The sequence below is a fragment of the Somniosus microcephalus genome, chromosome 6 (assembly GCF_052327205.1).
Source record: "Somniosus microcephalus isolate GS21.2 chromosome 6, FLI_Smic_1.0, whole genome shotgun sequence".
NCBI classification, from domain to species: Eukaryota; Metazoa; Chordata; class Chondrichthyes; order Squaliformes; family Somniosidae; genus Somniosus; species Somniosus microcephalus.
In genome coordinates this window covers 212,077,545-212,098,592 of record NC_140992.1, presented here as the reverse complement: position 1 = coordinate 212,098,592, position 21,048 = coordinate 212,077,545, and the positions used below count along the sequence as shown (strand labels likewise).

Sequence of the window (21,048 nt, the reverse complement as noted above, 5' to 3'; positions counted from 1 at the left end):
CCCCCCCCTCCTCTTCCTAATCTACATGCTGCTGATGGCGACATTATCCACAGACACAAGATCAGTGTATGACACCCAGCTCCACCTCGCCACCACCTTTCTAGACGCCTCCCTTGCTGGTGTTGGCAGAATGCTTGTGCAACATCCAATCTTGGATGAATCACAATTGCCTCAGCTAAACATTGGAAAGACCAAAGCCAGTCCTGCCCCACCATAAACTCCATATCCTAGTCAGATTCCTTTCACCTCACATGGTCTCAACCCAAGCCTGGCTGTTCACAACCTTGATGTCCTATTTGACTGCGAGCGGAGCATCTGACCCCATATCTCCAAAGAACATCTAATTGCACCTCCGACAAACTAAGACGTCACTAAAGGCACAAAATGTTAATAGGGACAGGGATCTAACGCAAGTATTCAAAATTTTGAAGGTTTGAGGAGGTAAATAGTGGAATTTTTCCATTGATTATAAATTTATTCCTTTGTTATAGAATCACTAAAGTACTAGAAGCATAAACAGGCAAGGTTAGAAGATTTCCCCCACCCCACCACACAGAGCTAATAGACTATAGAATGCATTACAAGTACCAAGTGAATCAAAGTCAATTACAACATTTAGGAGGGAATTAGATAAACGCAAATATAAAAAGGACACGGTAGCAGCGGGGAAATGAGATTAGACAGTTCAAAGATATAGAATAAGCACCCAGCTGGATGGCATAACCACCTCCTAGAATGATACAGCACAGAAGGAGGCCATTCATCCAATTGTGCCAGCTCTTTGAAAGAGCTATCCAATTAGTCCCACTCCCCTGCTCTTTCCCCATAGCTCTGCAATTTGTTTTCCCCCTTCAAGTATTTAACCAATTCCCTTTTGAAAGATACCATTGAATCTGCTTCCACCACCCTTTCAGGTAGTGCATTCCAGATCATCATAACTCGGTCAAAAAATGTTCCCCCATGTCACCTCTGGTTCTTTTGCCAATCTCCTTAAATCTGTGCCCTTTGGTTACTGACCCCTCTGCTACTGGCAACAGTCTCTCCTTGATTTTGAACACCTATCAAATCTACTCTTAACCTTCTCTGCTTTAAGGAGAACAGCCACAGCTTCTCCAGTCTCTCCACATAGCTGAAGTTCCTCATCCCTGGTACCATTCTAGTAAATCTCTACTGTACCCTCTAAGGTCTTGACATCCTTCCAAGTGTGGTGCCCAGAATTAAACAATACTCCAGCGGAGGCCTAACCAGTGTTTTATAAAAGTTTAACATAGCTTCCTTGCTTTTGTACTCTATTCATAAAGCCAAGGATCCCAAATGCCTTTTTAAACAACATTTTCAACTTGTCCTGCCACCTTCAAAGATTTGTGTACATACACCCCCCAGGTCTCTCTGTTCCTGCATCCCCTTTAAAATTGTACCATTAAGTTTATATTGCCTCTCATTCTTCCTACCAAACATCATCACTTCGGACTTCTCTGCATTAAATTTAATCTTCCCATTTCACCAGTATGTCTACGTCCTCATGAGGCCTGTTACTACATTTCCAAGTTTCGTGTCATCTGCAAACTTTGAAATTATGCCCTGTATACCCAAGTTCAGGTCATTAATATAGCAAAGAGCAGTGGTCCCAATCCCAATCCCTGGGGAACACCATTGTATACCTCCCTCCAGTCTGAAAAACAACTGTTCACCACTACTCTCTGCTTTCTGTCCCTTAGCCAATTTTGTATCCACGCTGCCACTGCCCCTTTAATGCCATGGGCTTTAATTTTGCTAACTTGTGCTGAAATATCTTCCTCATTCTAGGAATTTTTAACTGCCACACATTCTTCTATGGCTAAAAAGGATCATACTTGCAAATGCTGGAAAATTTTGCAGTGGGTATAGGAATAGGAAGATAGAACAGATGAATGCGTGGCTAAAGGGATGGTGCAGGGGGGAGGGCTTTAGTTTCCTGGATCACTGGGTCTGCTTCTGGGAAAGGTGGGACTTGTACAAGTCGGACGGTTTACACCTGAACCAGAGGGGAATCAATATCCTTGCGGGGAGGTTTGCTAGCACTGCTGGGGGGGGGGGGGGGGGTTTAAACTAACTTGGCAGGGGGATGGGGTACAGAGTGGAGCTATAGTAGGGGGTGATTTACAGCCAAATACAGAGGAAAAAACAAGTCAGCTGGGAAGGCAGAGCAAATATGTGAAGGCAAAAGGGAATATGGCAGGGCTGGAAGGCATATATTTTAATGCAAGGAGTCTTACAAATGAGGTGGATGAACTGAAGTTGTTGTTGAACACATGGGAGTACGATATTGTTGCCATCACGGAGACATGGTTGAGGGAGGGTCAGGACTGGCAGCTCAATATTCCGGGATATAGAATCTTCAGGCGAGACAGAGGGGGGTGTAAAAGGGGAGGGGGTGTTGCAATATTAATTAAGGAGTCAATTACTGCTGTAAGGAGGGACGATATATTAGCGGGTTCCTCTAATGAGGCCATATGGGTAGAACTTAAAAACAAAAAGGGGGCAAGCACTTTGCTGGGAGTGTACTATAGGCCCCCAAACAGTCAGGGGGAGATAGAGGAACAGATATGTAGGCAAATCTCAGAGAAGTGCGAAAATAATAGGGTAATAAGTGGGGGATTTCAACTTCCCCAATATAAATTGGGATAGTCAGAGTGTGAAAGGCTTAGAGGGTGCAGAATTCTTAAAGTGCATCCAGGAGAGCTTTTTGAGCCAACATGTAGAAAGTCCTACAAGAGAGGGGGCGGTACTGGACCTAATTCTGGGGAATGTAGCCGGGCAAGTGGTGGAAGTATCAGTAGGAGAGCATTTTGGCGACAGTGACCATAATTTGGTGAGATTTAAGGTGGTCATGGAAAAAGACAAAGACGGCCCGGAAATAAGGGTTCTAAATTGGGGGGAAGGCCGATTTTAATATGATAAGGCAGGATCTGGCCAAAGTGGACTGGGAGCAGCTACTTACAGGAAAGTCCACATCAAAACAGTGGGAGACTTTCAGAAGGGAAATAGAGAGAGTACAACACCAACATGTTCCTGTAAAGGTCAAGGGTGAGACCAACAAGCAAAGGGAACCTTGGATGACAAGGGATATACAAAAATGCATTAGAAATAAAAGGGGGGCTTTTGGCAGTTACAAAAGACTAAAGACGGAAGAAGCCCTAGAGGAGTATAAAAAGTGCAGGGCATACTTAAAAAAGAAATTAGGAGGGCGAGGAGGGGCCATGAAATAACGCTGGCGAGCAAAATAAAGGAAAATCCTAAGATGTTTTATAAGTATATTAAGGGCAAGAGGATAACCAGGGAAAGGGTAGGGCCCATTAGGGACCAAAGTGGCAATCTGTGTGTAGAGCCAGATGATGTAGGCGGGGTTTTAAATGAATTTTTTGCATCTGTGTTCACTATGGAGAAAGACGATGCAGACATAGAAATCGGGCAAGGGGACTGTGACATACTTGAACATATTAGCATCGAGAGGGAGGAGGTGCTAGCGGTTTTAGCAGGCCAAAAAGTGGATAAATCCCCAGGCCCGGACGAGATGTATCCCAGGCTGCTGTGGGAGGCAAAGGAGGAGATTGCAGGGGCTCTGACACAAATTTTCAGAACCTCTCTGGCCACAGGGGATGTACCAGAGGACTGGAGAACAGCTAATGTAGTACCATTATACAAGAAGGGTAGCAGGGATAAACCAGGGAATTACAGGCCAGTGAGCCTAACATCTGTGGTAGGGAAATTATTGGAAAAAATTCTGAGGGACAAAATTAGTCTCCACTTGGAGAGGCAAGGATTAATCGGAGATAGTCAGCATGGCTTTGTCAAGGGTAAATCATGTCTGACAAATCTGATTGAATTTTTCGAGGGGGTGACTAGGGGGGTGGATGAGGGAAATGCTGTGGATGTGGTTTACATGGACTTCAGTAAAGCTTTTGACAAAGTCCCGCATAGGAGACTGGTCAAGAAGGTAAGAGCCCATGGGATCCAGGGTGCCTTGGCGCGTTGGATCCTAAACTGGCTGAGTGGCAGGAGGCAGAGGGTGATGGTCGAAGGTTGCTTTTGTGACTGGAAGCCTGTGTCCAGTGGGGTACCTCAGGGATCGGTGCTGGGTCCCTTGTTTGTGATCTACATAAATGATTTGGATGAGAATGTGAAAGGTATGATCAGTAAGTTCGCAGATGACACGAAAATTGGTGGGGTGGTAAATTGCGAGGAGGAAAGCCTCAGGCTACAGGACGATATAAAACGGGTTGGTCAGATGGGCGGAAAAGTGGCAAATGGAATTTAACCCTGAAAAGTGCGAGGTGATGCATTTTGGACGGACAAATAAGGCAAGGGAATACACAATGAGTGGTAGGACCCTAGGAAGTACAGAGGGACCTTGGTGTACATGTACATAGATCCCTGAAGGCAGCGGAACAGGTAGATAGTGGTTAAAAAGGCATATGGGATACTTATATTCTATGCCTCGGCTAATGAAGGCAAGAGCAGGGAGGTTATGATGGAGCTGTACAAAATGCTGGTGAGGCCACAGCTGGAGTACTGTGTGCAGTTCTGGTCGCCTCACTATAGGAAGGATGTGATTGCCTTGGAGAGGGTGCAGAGAAGATTCACCAGGATGTTACCTGGGATGGAGCGCCTCAGCTATGAAGAAAGACTAAACAGGCTGGGGTTGTTTTCCTTGGAGCAAAGAAGGCTGAGGGGGGACCTGATTGAGGTGTACAAAATGATGAGGGGCATAGATAGGGTAGACAAAGAGGAACTTTTCCCCTTAGTAGGGGGGTCAATAACAAGGGGGCATAGATTCAGGGTAAGGGGCAGGAGATTTAGAGGGGATTTGAGGAGGAACTTTTTCACCCAGAGGGTGGTTGGAATGTGGAACTCAATGCCTAAAAGGGTGGTAGAGGCAGGAACCCTCACAACATTCAAGAAGCATTTGGATGAGCACTTGAAATGCCATTGCATACAAGGCTATGGACCAAATGCTGGAAAATGGGATTAGACTGGACAGGGATGGATGGGCCGTGCAGACACGATGGGCCGAAGGGCCTCTTTCTGTGCTGTAAAACTCTATGACTCTATGACACTACTAGACTGGGCAGGTTCAGCTCACCTAGAGCCGGAAACAAAAGTCAGCCAGCATCACAGGGCAAGTAGTATTCGTATTGCTGCTGCCTCCGAAGACGCTCACTGAAAAATGGGGTGAGTCAGCAACTTGACAGGTAAATACTTCCGACACCAACACTGCCTTCAGTAATTGGAACAAAAGTGGCTGCAATACCAACAAGTACTTGTGCAGTACCTTTATTGTAAAGAGCGTCCAGAGGTGCTTCACAGATAGGGGAGAAGGAAAACAAGATGCCAAGCCAGGAAGGATGACCAAAAATTTGGTGAAAGAGATGGGTTATGAAAAGGTTTTTAAAAAAGGTGGAGAGGTTGAGGGGGAACTCGAGAGCATCATCCAAGGACTGCTACCAATCTTGGGAGTAACTGGAATACAACAAGATATTTTGGAGGAAAACCCCATTAAAAGGTATTTGATAACAATGACATCTCTGGTAAGTTGAGCCATGTACTCATTTCAGATTAAATCTATAAAACTATAAAACATTCACAGGACTGTGTCCTTATTCCAAAGCACACTTACTTTGCTATGTTTAGTCCTTTAAAAAATCTTGCAATATCTTGGTCAGACGATTGCCATGGTAGACCTCTTGCCCTAATTACGGTTTCACCATCTACTCCTTCAGCCTTGCTGCTGTAAGAGAACATTTTACATAAATTTCCCCATCATTGTGACTTAAAAAATGACCATTATGCAACAATTCAAAACATTTAGGGCAAAAAATTGAGTCATGCCCCTTTTGGGGCGCTAACTTCACCGGGGCACTATTCCCGGAAAAATTAGCCCCCCCCCGCCCCGGTGACCGAAATCGAGTGGTAGCACCCCAAGAGGGAAGCGGGGCGCTACTGGAAGTGCCCCGCCTCTCTCTTGGGGCACTGCGAGGGAATATCGCGGCACATCACGCTGCGGTATTGCAGGCCTTCCTCCCCTTTTTAAAGGGGAGGGGCCTTGCATAGCTCGACCTGGGGCCCAGCTGGGCCCCCGGGGATTGGGAGTGCTGGCAAAAGAGCCCGGCAACTCGAGAAGTGCCGGGCTCAGAGCGCAGCCGGCACTCCCTGGGGGGGGGGGGGGGGGGGGGGGGGGGTGTCAGGAGGCCGGGAGCGGAGGCAGGTAGCAACAAAAATGGCAAAGCAACCGAATTTTTCCCCCCTTAGTCTCCTCGTAGAGAAAGTCACTGGTCTAAACTGGCTTCATTGAAATGGAGCATGTGTAATTTTCTTTTAAGGTATTTTCTCCTTCTCTTGGGTCTTCCCCACATTATTCAGACTACCTATTCCCTGGCATCTACTGCTACCACTCAAACTAGCAACTGGGGTACTTGCATGAGCAGCCCAGCTAATTTTCTTCCTACTTTCCTTCCCTCCGCTAAAGTGGCTAGTGTCTGCTCAATGCCTCTTCACAACAGCACAACTCAAGACTGAGAACTAAAGTGTTAAATACATCAGAGGCATGAACCTATTTTGTGATCTCTGTGGGAAACTGGACCAAGGATAAAACATGCTGCCCCTTGCTCAGATTTTTCTAGATGCATTACTTCTAAAGGCAAATTACTAACTTTGTTACATACAATTCGTAAGTATTATTTTCTGAACATTTAGACTGCAATTCTCCTTAAATTACAGCAATATGCACTTTCTAAATACAAATATACAAGGACACCAACACTTACCAGGGACCAGTTTCAAATTTATAGTTGACTGTTTCAAAGTTTTTGAACCCGTAATCTGAAAAAGAAAAAGGGAAGTAAATATACACCAACCACTGTTGAAAGACTAAAAATGCTGAATCAAAAAAAGACATGACTTACTGCAAGGTTCGCTTATTAAGTTTAAAATAATTGCACCCATGGTGGTCACTTCAAATGCACCAAACTCATTGACTGTATTGTCTGTGCTTAATTCCAAGTCTGTACACAGCATTAAGGAAGTTGAATTGACAGAATCCTGAACACTTCCCATAAACTTACACCTTGCTTGATTTTGTTAAATTGGAAACAATCATCCATTACTTGTAATTCAGGAATCGGATGGGATAAATAGGTTGCATCAGAGCAGACAGACATGTTATTCCAAGATATTGGTCAAAGTAGAACTTTTGTGTGTTGGGGGGGGGGGGGGGGGGGGGTGGAAGGGGGAAGAGGTGGCAAGTTGATGACAAAACCTTGACCAATATGCCAAATAAAAGTCCCACTCTACTACACTGGAACCTCCAATATCCATACTCCCAACTATCTGCCTTACATAAGTTGCTAATGTTGATATGATTTGTAGTGTTCTAGTCTTCAATCATGTCCCTAGGGTTTTGTTGTTATGTATGCAAAACCAGAAAATGAGGACCATTAGCCTTTTTTTTGGGGGGGGGGGGGGGGGGTGGAAAGAGAAGAAGGGGAAGAGGGAATCTTCATTATAGATCATGGAGGCTCTGCTGTAAATCAATTTTGATCACAAGATTGATCAATGTACAGTATCACATTCCTTTCTGTAATCCAACTATAATATAATGGAATGGGGAAATTTCCACAGGTGATATTTTTTGCATCAATATAGGCTTCAGAAATTACTACTGATTAAAAATTAAACCACAAGACAGCCCCGTCACAAGCTATTGGAGCCCAGTAAACTTGCATCGGTTTCCATATCTGGGACTTCTAATCAGAGCCATAATTATGGAAACTCATTCAAATTCCTTGAAAGTGTCTCGGCACAAGACAGATGGTTAACCAGAGGGAAGGATACGTTCAGCCATGGAACTGATGGAGAGTTCTTTCATGGAGGCTGCATTTGGACAGCAGTTGTCAAACTCCTTCTGCAGGTCATAAAACGAATAGAAACAGTCGGGGAGCACCAAATTCTACAAAAATAAGAGAATCAAATTAAGTATGCTAAACCAAAGTGGATGAAGTTTTAAGGCTAAGGACTTCAAAACAGAACAGTTCATATTTCAATCACTAGAAGTGATTTTGTTTTGGGGGGGGGGGGGGGGGGGAAGAAAGAAAGAGAGGGGGAATAGTTTATCAGCAACACAAAAAAGACTCAATTTTTCAAACCAGATCCATAGATTTATTGCGAGATCAGTACCAAGTAACACGGAATACTAACCCAGCTTAGGGGGAACACGATTGCAGCAAGTCATGTCAGAACCAGGCCGTCGGACCGTGGAGCTGGCGACAGTGAGGTGGAGGCCGCGGCGACCGGAGGATGTGTTCGGCGAGTCGGGCGGAGGCAGCGCAGCGCATCGAGCAGCAGCAGCCATGACGACTCGCAGTCCGACTGGGAGGAGGGGAGCCGGGAATGGCGGCCAGAGGGTGAGCGGGAGAAGCAGGCCACCACACGTGGAGCCGAGCCGGCAACAGTGAGGAGGAGGCCGCGGTGACGAGGAGGACGGAGCGGCTGAGGGACATCGTGCTCCCACTGCCACTGGATACCAAAGAATTGACTTTCTGAACACGGCGCTGTAAAAATAGCTGACGTGTCCCTACGGGGAGGCAAGCATTCCATTGTACTAGTACATATGGCAAATAAAATTGAATTGAAAGCATGGGAGAGCAGTCCTAGATGAAATAGTATTACTAGTATTCTTTTACTAAAGTACCATAAGCTCACTCAATAGTAGTGAGTAGCTAAGACATACAAATGAACAAAGTTCCAGGACACTTTAACCCCAAAAGAAACATAGAAATTACTAAACAATAATCAATGGAGGGAACAAGATCATGAAATGGATAACGGAATTCATTTTATAACTACAGATTGAAGTTAGTGACTGGTATCATTTGTTCTTTAGTTCATTTTTAATAGACAAATTTATGAAATTGGGTTAATAGACTTATAAATTCCCAGAAGACCAAAGTGAAATGTACATACGAATTCAAGTAGCAATTAGATCTCGAGAGTTGGGATTGAAGGATATGACAAGGTGGTGGGGCAACAGTAGATATCACTGCAAAACATAGGCAGCCGTACTCTACAGGAAACACGCCATAACAGTCACACTCATTATTCTAACACAAGCACTGCAAGTTTATTAAGCAGATCAAATGACTACCAGATTATGCATCATGTATAGTATTGTACCTCATGAATAGGATAAACTAGATATCCTCCCATTGGCAAGGCCACTAATTTATAGTTTTCATTGAATCAGAATTTGATCCCAAAATGCCAGTAAAAGTCCTGTATAATTTGACCTATTACTGTAATTCTGTATTACTACCCACTGGTATTGCACTTCCAGAGGGAAACATGGTCAAGTCCAACTCAAACTCGCAGTCCTAATCATTTTTCCTGTGCAAATATTGCAAAGTTTGTCCCTTGTCCACATGGCAGTTCTGAGCAAGCTTCAGCTGTTCACATGGAACTATTTTTGTGAACTTCCTTTCAGCATCCAATTACATGCAGGTACATCATAATACATTCAAAAGGCCTGAGAATTCTGCATTACATTCAAGGTTAAGTGGACTAAAACTTGGGCCAAAAGTCATAACCCCCAAAGTGAAGCAAACTTGGAAAGAGATTTGTGGATCATTGATTGTAATCCTTCATTGGCTGTAAAACTATTTGGGATGTCTTGAGGTTGTGAAAGGCACTATTTAAATGCAAGTCTTTCTTTTCCTGAACTATTTGTTAAGTACTAGAGCGCTTCTGCAGGATTGGAAACAACCAAATTGCAGTTAAAATGCACTGGCAGGATGAGATAAATATAATCCAGGTAATTATAGTCTCAACATTATTAGTGGGTAAAATAATCGAAAGGATACCAAAGAATAGGTTGGGGCATTACCTAATAAGGCAAAGCTCAAGAAACAGCCATGGTGGATTAGAAGGGAAAGGTCCAGTTTGTCAAATCTCCCTCGACTGCTTTGAAGAGAGGACAATAGTGGAACTTCCTCCAGTATTGTTTGGACTTCCAAAAGCCTTAGACAAGGTCGCACATGAGACTATTCATAGAAATCAGAGAATGATACAGCACAGAAGGAGGCCATTCATCCCATCATGACTGTGCTGGCTCTTTGGTAAACCCATCCAATTACCCCTGCTCTTCTCCAAAGCCCTGTAAAACATTTTCCCTTCAACTATTTATCCAATTCTCTTTTGAATGTTACTATTGAATCCGCTACAACCCACCCTTTCAGGCAGGGCATTCCAGATCATAACGCACCCTGTAAAAAGAATTTCCTCACGTTTCCTCTCCTTACATCTGTGCCCTCTGGTTACTGTCCCTCCTGCCACTGGAAACAGTTTCTCCTTATTTACTCTATTAAAGCCATTCCATGATTTTGAACACCTCTATCAAATCGCCTCTTGACCTTCTCTGCTCCAAGGAGAACAACCGCAACTTCTCCAGTCTCTACATAATTGAAGTCTCTCATCCCTGGTGTCATTCTAGTAAATCTCTTCTGCACCCTCTCCAAGACCTTGACATCCTTCTTAAAGTGTGGCACCCAGAATTAAATACTCCAGCTGAGGCCAAACCAATATTTTATAAAAGTTTAGCAAAACAATGAATAAACCACCATTTTATGGGGAACCCAGAGTAGAATGTGCATCTGGATTAAGAAATTGGATTTAAAACTAAAGGAAACAGTACTCTTGGTAGCACCACTGTCAGGCTGGAAGAAATACTGAATGGAATTATCGGGAATCAATACCTGGATCAGTGCATGGATCCCACCTGCACGCAAGAGCCAATTTCACAAGCTTGTTATTTATAGATGCAAAAATAGGAAAGCAGTAGCAATAAAGGAAGCAATTGTTTACTCTGATATGTAATTAGGATACAAATGAAATACAGTAGGCAAAAATATTGTATTTTAGGAGGAAATAATGAGCAGCATAGATATACAATGAGCACTGAAAAACTATGAAAGGGATCAGAGAATGGCAGCTGTCTCATCATTTACAATATTGAGACAATATGGAGAAGCAATGAAAAGCAAATAAAATGTTGGTCTGCATAGCCAGAACAAATGGGAGTAAGTCTTTATAATGCACTGATCAGACTGCACTTGGAATATTGTTCACCACATCCAGAGATGAATTGGGATGTGTGCAGAGAACAAGCGTAAAGAGGAAAGATTGGCAAAGCTGAAGCTCCAGTCTACAGAGAATGTTAAGGGTCTATAACAAACAACAACATGCATTTATACAGCGCTTTAATGTAGTAAAATGTCCCAAGGCACTTCACAGGAGCGTTGTCAAACCAAATTTGACACCAAGCCACATAACGAGATATTAGGGCAGATGACCAAAAGCTTGGTCAAAGAGGTAGGTTTTAAGGAGCATCTTAAAAGGAGGAAAGAGAGGTAGAGAGGCAGAGGTTTAGGGAGAGAATTCCAGAGCTTAGGGCCTAGGCAGCTGAAGGCACGGCCACCAATTGTAGAGCGATTAAAATCAGAGATGTGCAAGAAGCCAGAATTGGAGTAGAGTTATCGGAGAGTTGTAGGGCTGGAGGAGATTAGAGATAGGGAGGGGCGAGGCCATGGATGAGTGTTTGGAATAATCTACCAGCTAAAAGTAGTGATGCCAAAGACATCAGAATTTGTGTTTTTAAAAAAAGTCAGCCACAATCCAATTCTACAATCAATCAAAAATCACTACCAAATTCAACCAGATCCAATTCCTGGAGCAGCAGCTCAAAATGCCACATGAAAAATCAATCTCATTATGTGCTGGGGAAGTTTGTGCACCAGGAAGCCATGTCTGATAAAATCTCAAAAACTTTTCTTTTGAAAGAGAGAAAGGAGACTTGCATTTATATAGCGCCTTTCATGACCACTGGACGTCCCAAAGCACTTTACAGCCAATGAAGTACTTTTGGAGATAACAACAGAAAATGCTGGAAAAACTCAGCATTTTGCTAAAGTACTTTTGGAGTGTGGTCACTGTTGTAATGTAGGAAACGCGGCAGCCAATTTGCGCTCAGCAAACTCCCACAAACAGCAATGTGATAATGACCAGATAATCTGTTTTTGTTATGTTGGTTGAGGGATAAATATTGGCCAGGACACCGGGGATAAGTCCCCTGCTCTTCTTCGAAATAGTGCCGTGGGATCTTTTACGTCCACCTGAGAGTGCAGATGGGGCCTCAGTTTAACGTCTCAGCTGAAATACGGCACCTCTGACAGTGCAGCGCTCCCTCAGCACTGCACTGGAGTGTCAGCCTAGATTTATGTCGGATGCTACCCTGGAGAGAGACTTGAACCCACAACCTTCTGACACAGGAGGCAAGTGTGCTACCCACTGAGCCACAGCTAAAAAGGAAGCTGGGATATGCAGATATGGTGCTATCACAAGCCAATTGCATCACTTCAGTTTCTAAATGACAGCGCATCATAAGAGACACAAACTGATAACAGTGCCCCTTTTAGTCCAGATTAGGTTTAGACTACACCAATTTGACACCTTAAATATTTTGGTTATTGGATGATCAAACAGTCACAACCTTACAGCTGTCAAATTCCTTCACCTTTTTGGATGCTTCTGGGTGTAGGACCTGCCGAACGAGTAACTGGCCATCAGTACAAAGGCAGTAAGAACTTCTCCCAAGTGCTTTCAACTCACTCGACACAACCTGGTTGAACTGAAAAGAAATGATTCATGTTTATTCAGGTACATTTACAATTATTGGTTCACACCTTTCTAAAGAATGTGGGAGGCCTCATGGTACACTGAAAACATTTAAACCACAAAAAGGTTGCATTGGCCAACATTCACAAAGTATCTGCTTCCTAAATCTTGATCGTTCCCAGTTACAGTATTTATGGGGTGGGGTGTTAGATTGATGGGTGGGGAGGGTGATCAAGAGGCAACTTTCCTACTCCCATACCAACAGGCATGTTCCATTTCAAAACAAAGTGAATCAGAGCTTACATATATTTAACACCTGTACATCTGGGACCACTGCATAATTAGCATTAAAGTAGAAATACAATTAATGCTTTTAAAAATGTTAAATCAACTATTTACAAAGCTGTTGCACAAGAGGACACCTAAATGGCACTGTATAGCAAAACATCTGCATGACTGTTTGAGCGACCACCAATTTTTTAAAAATATAAGAAAAGAGCAATTCCCTGTTTAATAGGTCTAGTGTCTGTTGGGAGAAGGGCACATCATCTGGCAATATATTTTCAGGTTACAAAAAAGGGCACAGATGTATGAATAGACCACACCAACAGCATAGTGTGTCTGAGGGTGGGGGGCAGGAGGCCGAGAGACCATACTTATTCACTTGTTAAATCTGATGAAAGTCAAATTGTTAAGAATGATAGATTGCTCAGACAGAAAGCCACTTTTGAGTTTTGTGCAGTATTGTACACAAGTCTATTATTCTTTGGTTTCATCAGTTGATGGGACCATACTAAAGGATTATGAACACCAAGTATAAAAAGGATCAAGTCATTTAAAGTTCCCAAGATTTTTCAAGTTATCAATTTTGAAATTGCGCTAACATCTGTGAAAACATGTCATCCCTTTCATTTCACACTTCAGACCACAAAGAACTGAACCTGAAGTGTCGTCCCCTAGTAATTATGGATGGCTCCACAAAGTCTGCAAACGCCAAAGTGGTTTGCAGTGATGGCAGCATCAAAATGACAACCACCTGCATCATGAACACAACACCTAAAATATCACTCAGTGATCTCATCAACTGGGCCTTTACCAAACAATTAAACTCAGGTTAAAAGGAAAACAAACGCTGTCTGTTCTCAGACATCTCCGGTCTATAGGCTTCTTAGTTCAGCTTTCAAACTATATGCACAGGTGACCCAGTTGGGAAAGGGTTAAAAGGAAATGCTAGTTTTAGACGTAAAGTTTCACAAGTGGAAATACTAGTTTGGCAGCTGTGTGTCATTGCCTGGACCACAAGGCAGAATAACACGTTTGACCACTTAAAAAAGACAACTAATCGTCCATCAACCATGCACACCACAATCCAACATCCCCAAATGCTCACATTACTCCTAGTTGAAAACACTCTTCTGTATGAATAAAACTTTTTACAAACAATGTTTGGAAAAAAAAAAGCAAAACAAACTCAAAAAAGACCTATAGACACACAGTTCATGATCCAAAGATACTTAAGTATCACTGGTTTTAAATAAGTTAGTGGAATCATCTGGTTAAGGCCCATTCTCTATGAATCACCACTTACACTACAAGTATTTTTTTTTTTTTAAATATAAAGTCTTTTAATTCAGATTTCACCTCCACACAAATTAACCTTTAACCTGCCTCCCTTTAAAGCAGCATGACCTTAAGTATCCCACAATTTGAATATTTTAATATTGTTATATGGTTAAATTCCACTAAATAGAAACCCAAATCGACAACCTTTCACAGCGAGAGAGGCCTAAATGTCAATTGCTTCCAAGTTGGTGATCTCACCAGAACCATGGGGCGGGGAAAGAGAGGAAACCTCCACCTGCACGATTCAAACATCTCAGCTTCAAGGTGATTAGCTGAGGATATTGCACAACACAGGGAAACCAACAAGGAAACAGGAAACTGAAACTGAAGCAATTTACATGTACCATTATTTCCATAATAAAAATGGTCCAAAATATCTACAAAGACACACAATTCCACTAATTGACTTGCCAAAGATTGAAAGAGAGTCAAAATAAAACACTAAATAGATTTTTTTTTTTTATAAATGGCTACAAACCTGATTTATTATTATATAATTCCCATTTAGAGGGCTTTTCCAGCAATGGACTGGAAAGCCAATTACTTTTTTGCCCACATGTGGCTGAAGTAGAGGTTTTTTGGTTGAACTTACTACCTATACAAACAAAGCCAATAGCCACAAGCAGGCAGGAGAGAAGAAAACAAATACTATAAAATGCTGGAAATCAGATACAAGGATGACACGGAATTACACAGGCTAGTTGGCCTTTATTAAAAAGAAAAGGCAGGCTAGTGTTTGGGGTGCAAGACCCTTCATCAGAGCAAACCTTGAAAGGTCTTACAGCTGAAATTTTAATCTATTATTTTTCATTACAGATGCTGACAGACCTGTTGTGCATTTCTAATAGGAACAGGAGTGTGCCATCCAGCCCTTGGACCTGTTCCATCATGCACCTCAACTCCATTTACCCATCTTTTAAAAGCAGATTCTTGGTAATCAAGAGGGGCTTGAAATACAAAAGTGTACCAAACATTGACCCTATTTCTGAAACCACTCATCCATTACCTCAGCTTTTCAAACCTGGGACCCCACGGGATATGAAAGGGGAGAGTTTTCTTTCTGGAGCCTGGGGTAGTGTGCAACAGGAGCTCCAGTATTCCAGATTGCAAGTTGTCAAAATGCACGAGTTGCTGGTTTAACAGACACTGCAACAATAGGACTTTTCCTTTGGGTAGCTGACACTTTTTTGGGGACATTTAAGACAAGGGGCTCCTAGGGAGTGTGTCCTACTGGCAGGGGGGGGGGGGGGGGGGGGGGTTCTGTCCTCCAGCCTTAGAGCTTGAAAACCGAAAAATTACTTAAAATAAAAAAACACATACATGACAACTCTCCAGTAGAAACAGGTTTCATTTCTATCCATTTGATTAAATTTAACTCATCACTTCCGTTCAGCTAAACTTCAGGTTGTTGTTGAACTGCGATAAAGAGAGTAGAAACAAAACAATGGGGGGGGGGGGGGGGGAGAGAAAGAGGAGAGAACTGGCACCGATTAAATCAAATCAAAAGGGATTTAACAAGATCTAGTTACCTCCAACCTGAAAACAACAGCCCTCGTTACCGCTAAACAAACGTTGGGATCCACATACACGTGCTGCCTGTACAATGAAACCTGGGACCCATTCTTCATAAATGAGCTGTAGATTTTCAAAATCCTGGATCATTGCTCAACACAACATCGAGGTCAGTTTTTATTAAAGTAAACCTTTCGACTTCAAAGCCTAACGGAGAGGGGGTTGTTGCGAGTTTAAAATTGCAGTTTACAATCCATTCCTTTATAACTCAACCTTGCAGTAAAACTTTCCATTAGATGGTCATATTTGATAGTGAGCCGTGTTCACTCAAGAACACAAGGCACAGCTGATAAGAACATGGAACATTTTTAATAAAACGTTCACTAGTACGGCTATACTGGTTACATTTTTAAACCAGCACTGATGGGCACAATCTCATCTCCCAGACTCCAAAGCTTTTGCCCAACAGTAAAAAAAAAATGATTCAGTTTATCCATGGCACATTTACACTGAAAGGGAGGGGGGTCTTTAAAAAACAACTAATTTAAATTCTGGAAAACATTCCAATCCCAGAAATAGGGACAGTTTAATCTCTCCACGATGCTGCCTGACCTGCTGAGTGTTTCCAGCATTTGCTGCTGTTGTTACAGTTTAATGGTGCGCGGTTTCTTATGAACTCAATTTGGAGCCACTGTTACAAGCAGTGGTCGATGTGGAAGCAACCTCCCCGTCCTTTACAAACAGCTGTGCGACACAGATCAATCCATTCACAGGTGAATACAATTCAGCAGCCGCCGCGTGACCTGCCAGCCTGTCCCTGAGTCAGAGGACGGGGTTCTCCCAAAGTTTATTTCCCCACCCACACAGTTCCGGGTCTTCAAATCAAAGTTCTGATCCAACACATTAATTAAAGTTTCCCAACCCTTTTAAATTTGGTTCACACGTCACACGATTAAAATATATCTACACAAAACCGGGCATTTTTGGAGTTAGGCTAAAAGTAGTCAAGTCCGAGATTCCTTAGGTCAGGTGGGTCACTCCCAGGACCGGAGCTGCTTCCTGTATTTGTGTTTCGACGGTGCTTGTCATCTAAGGTTCTGTTCCCCCCTGTCGGTCTTTTGCAGACCTCACACTGTGCGTGTGGTTTCGCTCAAACTCGCCGCTCTGTTTTTGATCTGTTCGCCTGCAAAGTTTATCCGTCAAGTTAAAAACTTTTTCGGGTCAGGTCTGAGCAGACTCACCTGTACAATAACTTGATCGAGCGGCTCCGCCTTGCCGAGCTCCTCCGGGCTAACGCCTATATCCTCTCTGTTCTGCTCGCTTAACTCGAGGCTGTCGGCTTTCACCCAGACTTTGTGGACTTTTCCCACCTGTTAAAGCGGGAAAAGGGGCAGCAATGTTGCATGAAACTAGTCGTTCACAACGTACCACTGCAAAAGGAGCATGTATTCACCGGGGTAGATAGATTTTGTGTATAAATCAAAAGACAGAAGACACAAACACACACACAAAAAAAATTCCAGGTCGATTGCGTACCTTCTTGTTGTGTAGATCCACAACTTGCCACACCAACAGAACTAGTTCCCTTTCATCCGAACCTAGTTTAGCCCCATTTGCACCAGCTGTTGCCCCATACAAAACCACCAGAGAATCGTGCGAAGCCGTCATGACGAAGAACTACAATAAGCAGAGGTTCAAACACACAAAAAACAAAAAAAGTGTTCACCTTTCGAGTGATCACCTCTACCGGTCTTAAAGAAAAGAAAAAACAGGAAGGGAAGATAAGAAAGTCTTTTTTCATAAAATAAAAGTAGCTCCTCTAAGTCTACCTGATCCCAAGGTGTTTGTGGATTTGATCGTTCACGAGGCGAAACTGACAAAGCTTGTCTCTTTCACTCTGACATGAGGAAACGATGGCTGCTTTCTGTCCTCATTTACCTGCCTACAGATCAGACCATGTGACAAGCAAAGCAGCAAGCGCCAGGGAGATTCCATTGGCTCATTACAAACAAGAAAACAGGGACGTGGCATTGCATATAATGGAACAGCCCAATTGCCGTTTCACCTTTTACTGTGTGGAATCACAAGATATCTTTTTACCTGAGACGTTTTTATGTGGGGTGACTACTGGTTTGGTTGGAAGAACAGGCCACATTTTGACATTTAAATCAAACAACCCATTGAATGTTAGGATACATAATAGACATTCGGCTGCTCAAAGTGTCAATTGTTGTGAAGAGATGGGGGTCTCCTTTAGACTTATGTTAACAACAGCACATTCAACCCCATTTAGAGCGCTCGTTTTATAGTTCTCCTGTTTCTAAGGCGTTATGCTTTGGAATCTCCAAAGTTAACAAACTACAGAAGGTTTATTGCTGAGTTTTACGTGTTTATTTCAAATACTATGAGGCATTAACAGCCTATTACTGGTAGGGTTTAAATCCGTGTTGGCCGCATTCTGGCTCTGGGTCAAGGTTATGGGTTCAAAAGGTCAAAAGGCTAGAGGCGCCATCTTTCTGATGAGACAGTAAACTGATGAATTTAAAATACTCCAAAACATGAAGACTTGCTAGCTCGGGTGAAGATTTAATGGAGATATTGGAAGAAGAGCCGGGAGTTCTCCTGGTGTTCCGGCTAACATTTCTCCACCAATCAACACCAAGAAAAACAGATTAACTGGCCATTCGCATCGTTGGCGTCTGCAGGGTCGATTGGCCACTGGACTCCAAAAATTGTCCTGGCTGGCCTTTTCCCCTGGTGTGCTCAATATAGTGTTCCCGTTCAGCCGGTGCAAATAGAAGTATTTATTTTATCCACGAATGCAAAAGTAGCATTCTAGTTTTTTTATTACAATTTACTTGTTTACCATAAAATAATCTGAACTTGTCAATCCACGGGGGTTTATTGAGCTAATTTCCAACCGGTTGACGGAAATTTCAACTAATTAAGGCGTCTTCCAATTGGTGGATATTTTGGAATTGCTCTGCTGAAAATGATAACCGGAATATCCAGAGGAAGCTGTTTCATTGATATTAATCTATGACGGTTTACCACGAAATGATAAAAAGGATTGCACTCCCATTAATGATTAATGCTACATTGTAGATACAGTTTTCGTGATGTTTTCCATCAGACCCTTAAAGCAGGGCAAAAATCTGTCAAAGCAAATCGTCTTGTCTTCATTCGCATCTTTAAATCAGGCTTGCACTTTTTACCTGAAGACAGGTTATTTGGAAGCTAGTCCCTCTGATTATCAAATAGTGACTGTGGTTTCGATTGAATTCCAGCATTCACTATTTCTAACAAAAAAGAGCCACTTGGTTATAAAGATGTGTTTGTCATAATGACAATTTCAAGTCAGGATTTTTGCAAAATTCTATTTGCTTATCAACACATTTAACAGTATGCACAAAAATATATTGTATTATGCTGCAATCGCTTGGAAATTATGTTTAATGAAATCTATATAAAAGCAAATCCTAATATATCTTCAAAATTATAGATGTGCTCCTGGTGTAATTATGTTTAATATATTTACATTAAGGGATTTTTTATTGTATTTTCTTTAATGCTAATCCCTACATTTTTAGGTCTGAATTGGGATTGCAGAATATAGCTTGTCCAGTGTAATATTTTCCTGTGTAAGTTATCTAGCTAATTGCGGTAACTGCAAGAAGGCCAGTGTTACTTCTGTGGAATGAAATCAGTGAAAAGGATTTACTTCCGCATAGTGTGGGCTGAACACGTGCTCCGGCCTCTGGCTAACTCGGTTAAACAATAACCAGGTCTATTTGCCGTTCACCCCAGACAAATACGCAACGGACTTGCTACTGTAAACACGGATGGAAGGTGGGAGTGCAGTTCCAGGGCCGCCTGAACCACCCCAATCGGAACCCACTCAGAGACTAGTTAGAAAGTAATAGAAACAAGAATGGCCCAGCGACCATCCAGTTAGAAAGGAGCCAGGAAAAGTTGACCTGCAATTGTGAACACTTTACATTTGCGCCTTTACGGCACTCGGCAGGTCTGTTTGTTTTAAGCAATTTGATTGCTACCGCCCCGATCACCATGGGATTCCCATAGAAACGGCGCCACGCCTTCAGAGCAAACCTGTGTACAGTAGTAGTCATTGCATCAGACAATGGTACAGTGTGACCCTTAGAGTGTTCCAGTAGCACTTCCCGTGAAGGGCACTTGAAAATGTTCACCGTGTTGTTACCGCTTACTGCAATTTTACTCGTGTTAACAGTTAGTTTTTGCCAGGGATTCCTAACCCATTAAAACCTTCTTTAGAGGTAAAAGATGATTGGTACAAATAATGATTAACCAGCCTGACCACCTTAAATATAATAAAACAAAACGCTGGCGATAAAGCTTCTGTTTGAAGGTAAATAAAATCTGCCTCTTTCTGCCCTAATTTTTCCTCATGTAGCTCCTCTGGGTAGTTGAATGTGGTTTGTTAACGCTCCTGTGAAACGCCCTGGGACGTTTTACTACGTTAAAGGCGCTATATAACTACAAGTTGTTGTTGTAAAGCAAACTTTATGGTTTGAGACAGGAGCTGGTGAACAGCTTCAGTGTGGAAACTGTAAAACAAGGTGATAAACGTTTTGACTGTAATGATTTATTCACGAATTCTCCCGGATTTCTGGGGTAAATCTTTAAGTGATGGGACTAATTCTGTCATCTCACCAGGGTGCAGAATGGCAACCAACTCAATGATAACAGAGTGATACCGTTGGTTTTCTTACGAACCACTTACTAACGAGGTTGTAACCTAGAATGTAAACATGTTGAAGATCTTCAGTCAGAGGGAACTGTATTTGTACTGCTCAGGTGCTGTTCCAGTGCACTGATGTGTTATTACACTGTCGTGTGTTCATTTCACCGAAAATTAACTGCAAAGGGAATAAATACTCGCATCGAAAGTGAAAGTCCTGATAGCCGAATTACATAAAAAAAAAGTGAGAACAGGGCTTCATAAAGTTGCGCCAGGTCCAGTAAACCTATTTACAGCCTCCTGGAGCCAAGGGTCGACTACTGTCCTTTACATTTGTTTATCGATTTAATTCCCTAAATTCCGACTTGTTAAATCTTTTGAGTGTTGTACGTGTCATTTTAGATGGACAAAATTGCCTTTTCTTGTGTCGTACAATTTGCAAACATGAATTTCTGGCCATTTGCAGTGATAGTTCTAAAGTAAAAAGGCGGTTT

The 21,048-nt window shown here is 42.6% G+C and overlaps 1 protein-coding gene across 6 annotated transcripts in view; it reads right to left on the bottom strand.

The window, feature by feature from the left end:
- Positions 1-18,168, bottom strand: part of esrp2 (epithelial splicing regulatory protein 2) — a 36,674-nt gene extending 18,506 nt beyond the window's left edge. Inside the window, exons 1-8 of one of the 6 annotated variants that reach the window (XM_085991359.1) lie at positions 17,664-18,161; positions 17,371-17,511; positions 17,076-17,204; positions 12,599-12,712; positions 7,870-7,984; positions 6,942-7,040; positions 6,804-6,858; positions 5,657-5,767 (exon numbers count right to left, since the gene is read on the bottom strand). In XM_085991359.1, the coding sequence (XP_085847485.1) occupies positions 5,657-5,767; positions 6,804-6,858; positions 6,942-7,040; positions 7,870-7,984; positions 12,599-12,712; positions 17,076-17,204; positions 17,371-17,502 (755 nt within the window). In that variant the 5' untranslated portion in view covers positions 17,503-17,511; positions 17,664-18,161. Of the gene's footprint in view, positions 1-5,656; positions 5,768-6,803; positions 6,859-6,941; positions 7,041-7,869; positions 7,985-12,598; positions 12,713-17,075; positions 17,205-17,370 lie in introns of all 6 variants that reach the window. The other 5 variants (XM_085991361.1, XM_085991360.1, XM_085991365.1 and 2 more) reach the window with 5 other exon arrangements.
- Between the last annotated feature and the right edge of the window lie 2,880 nt (positions 18,169-21,048).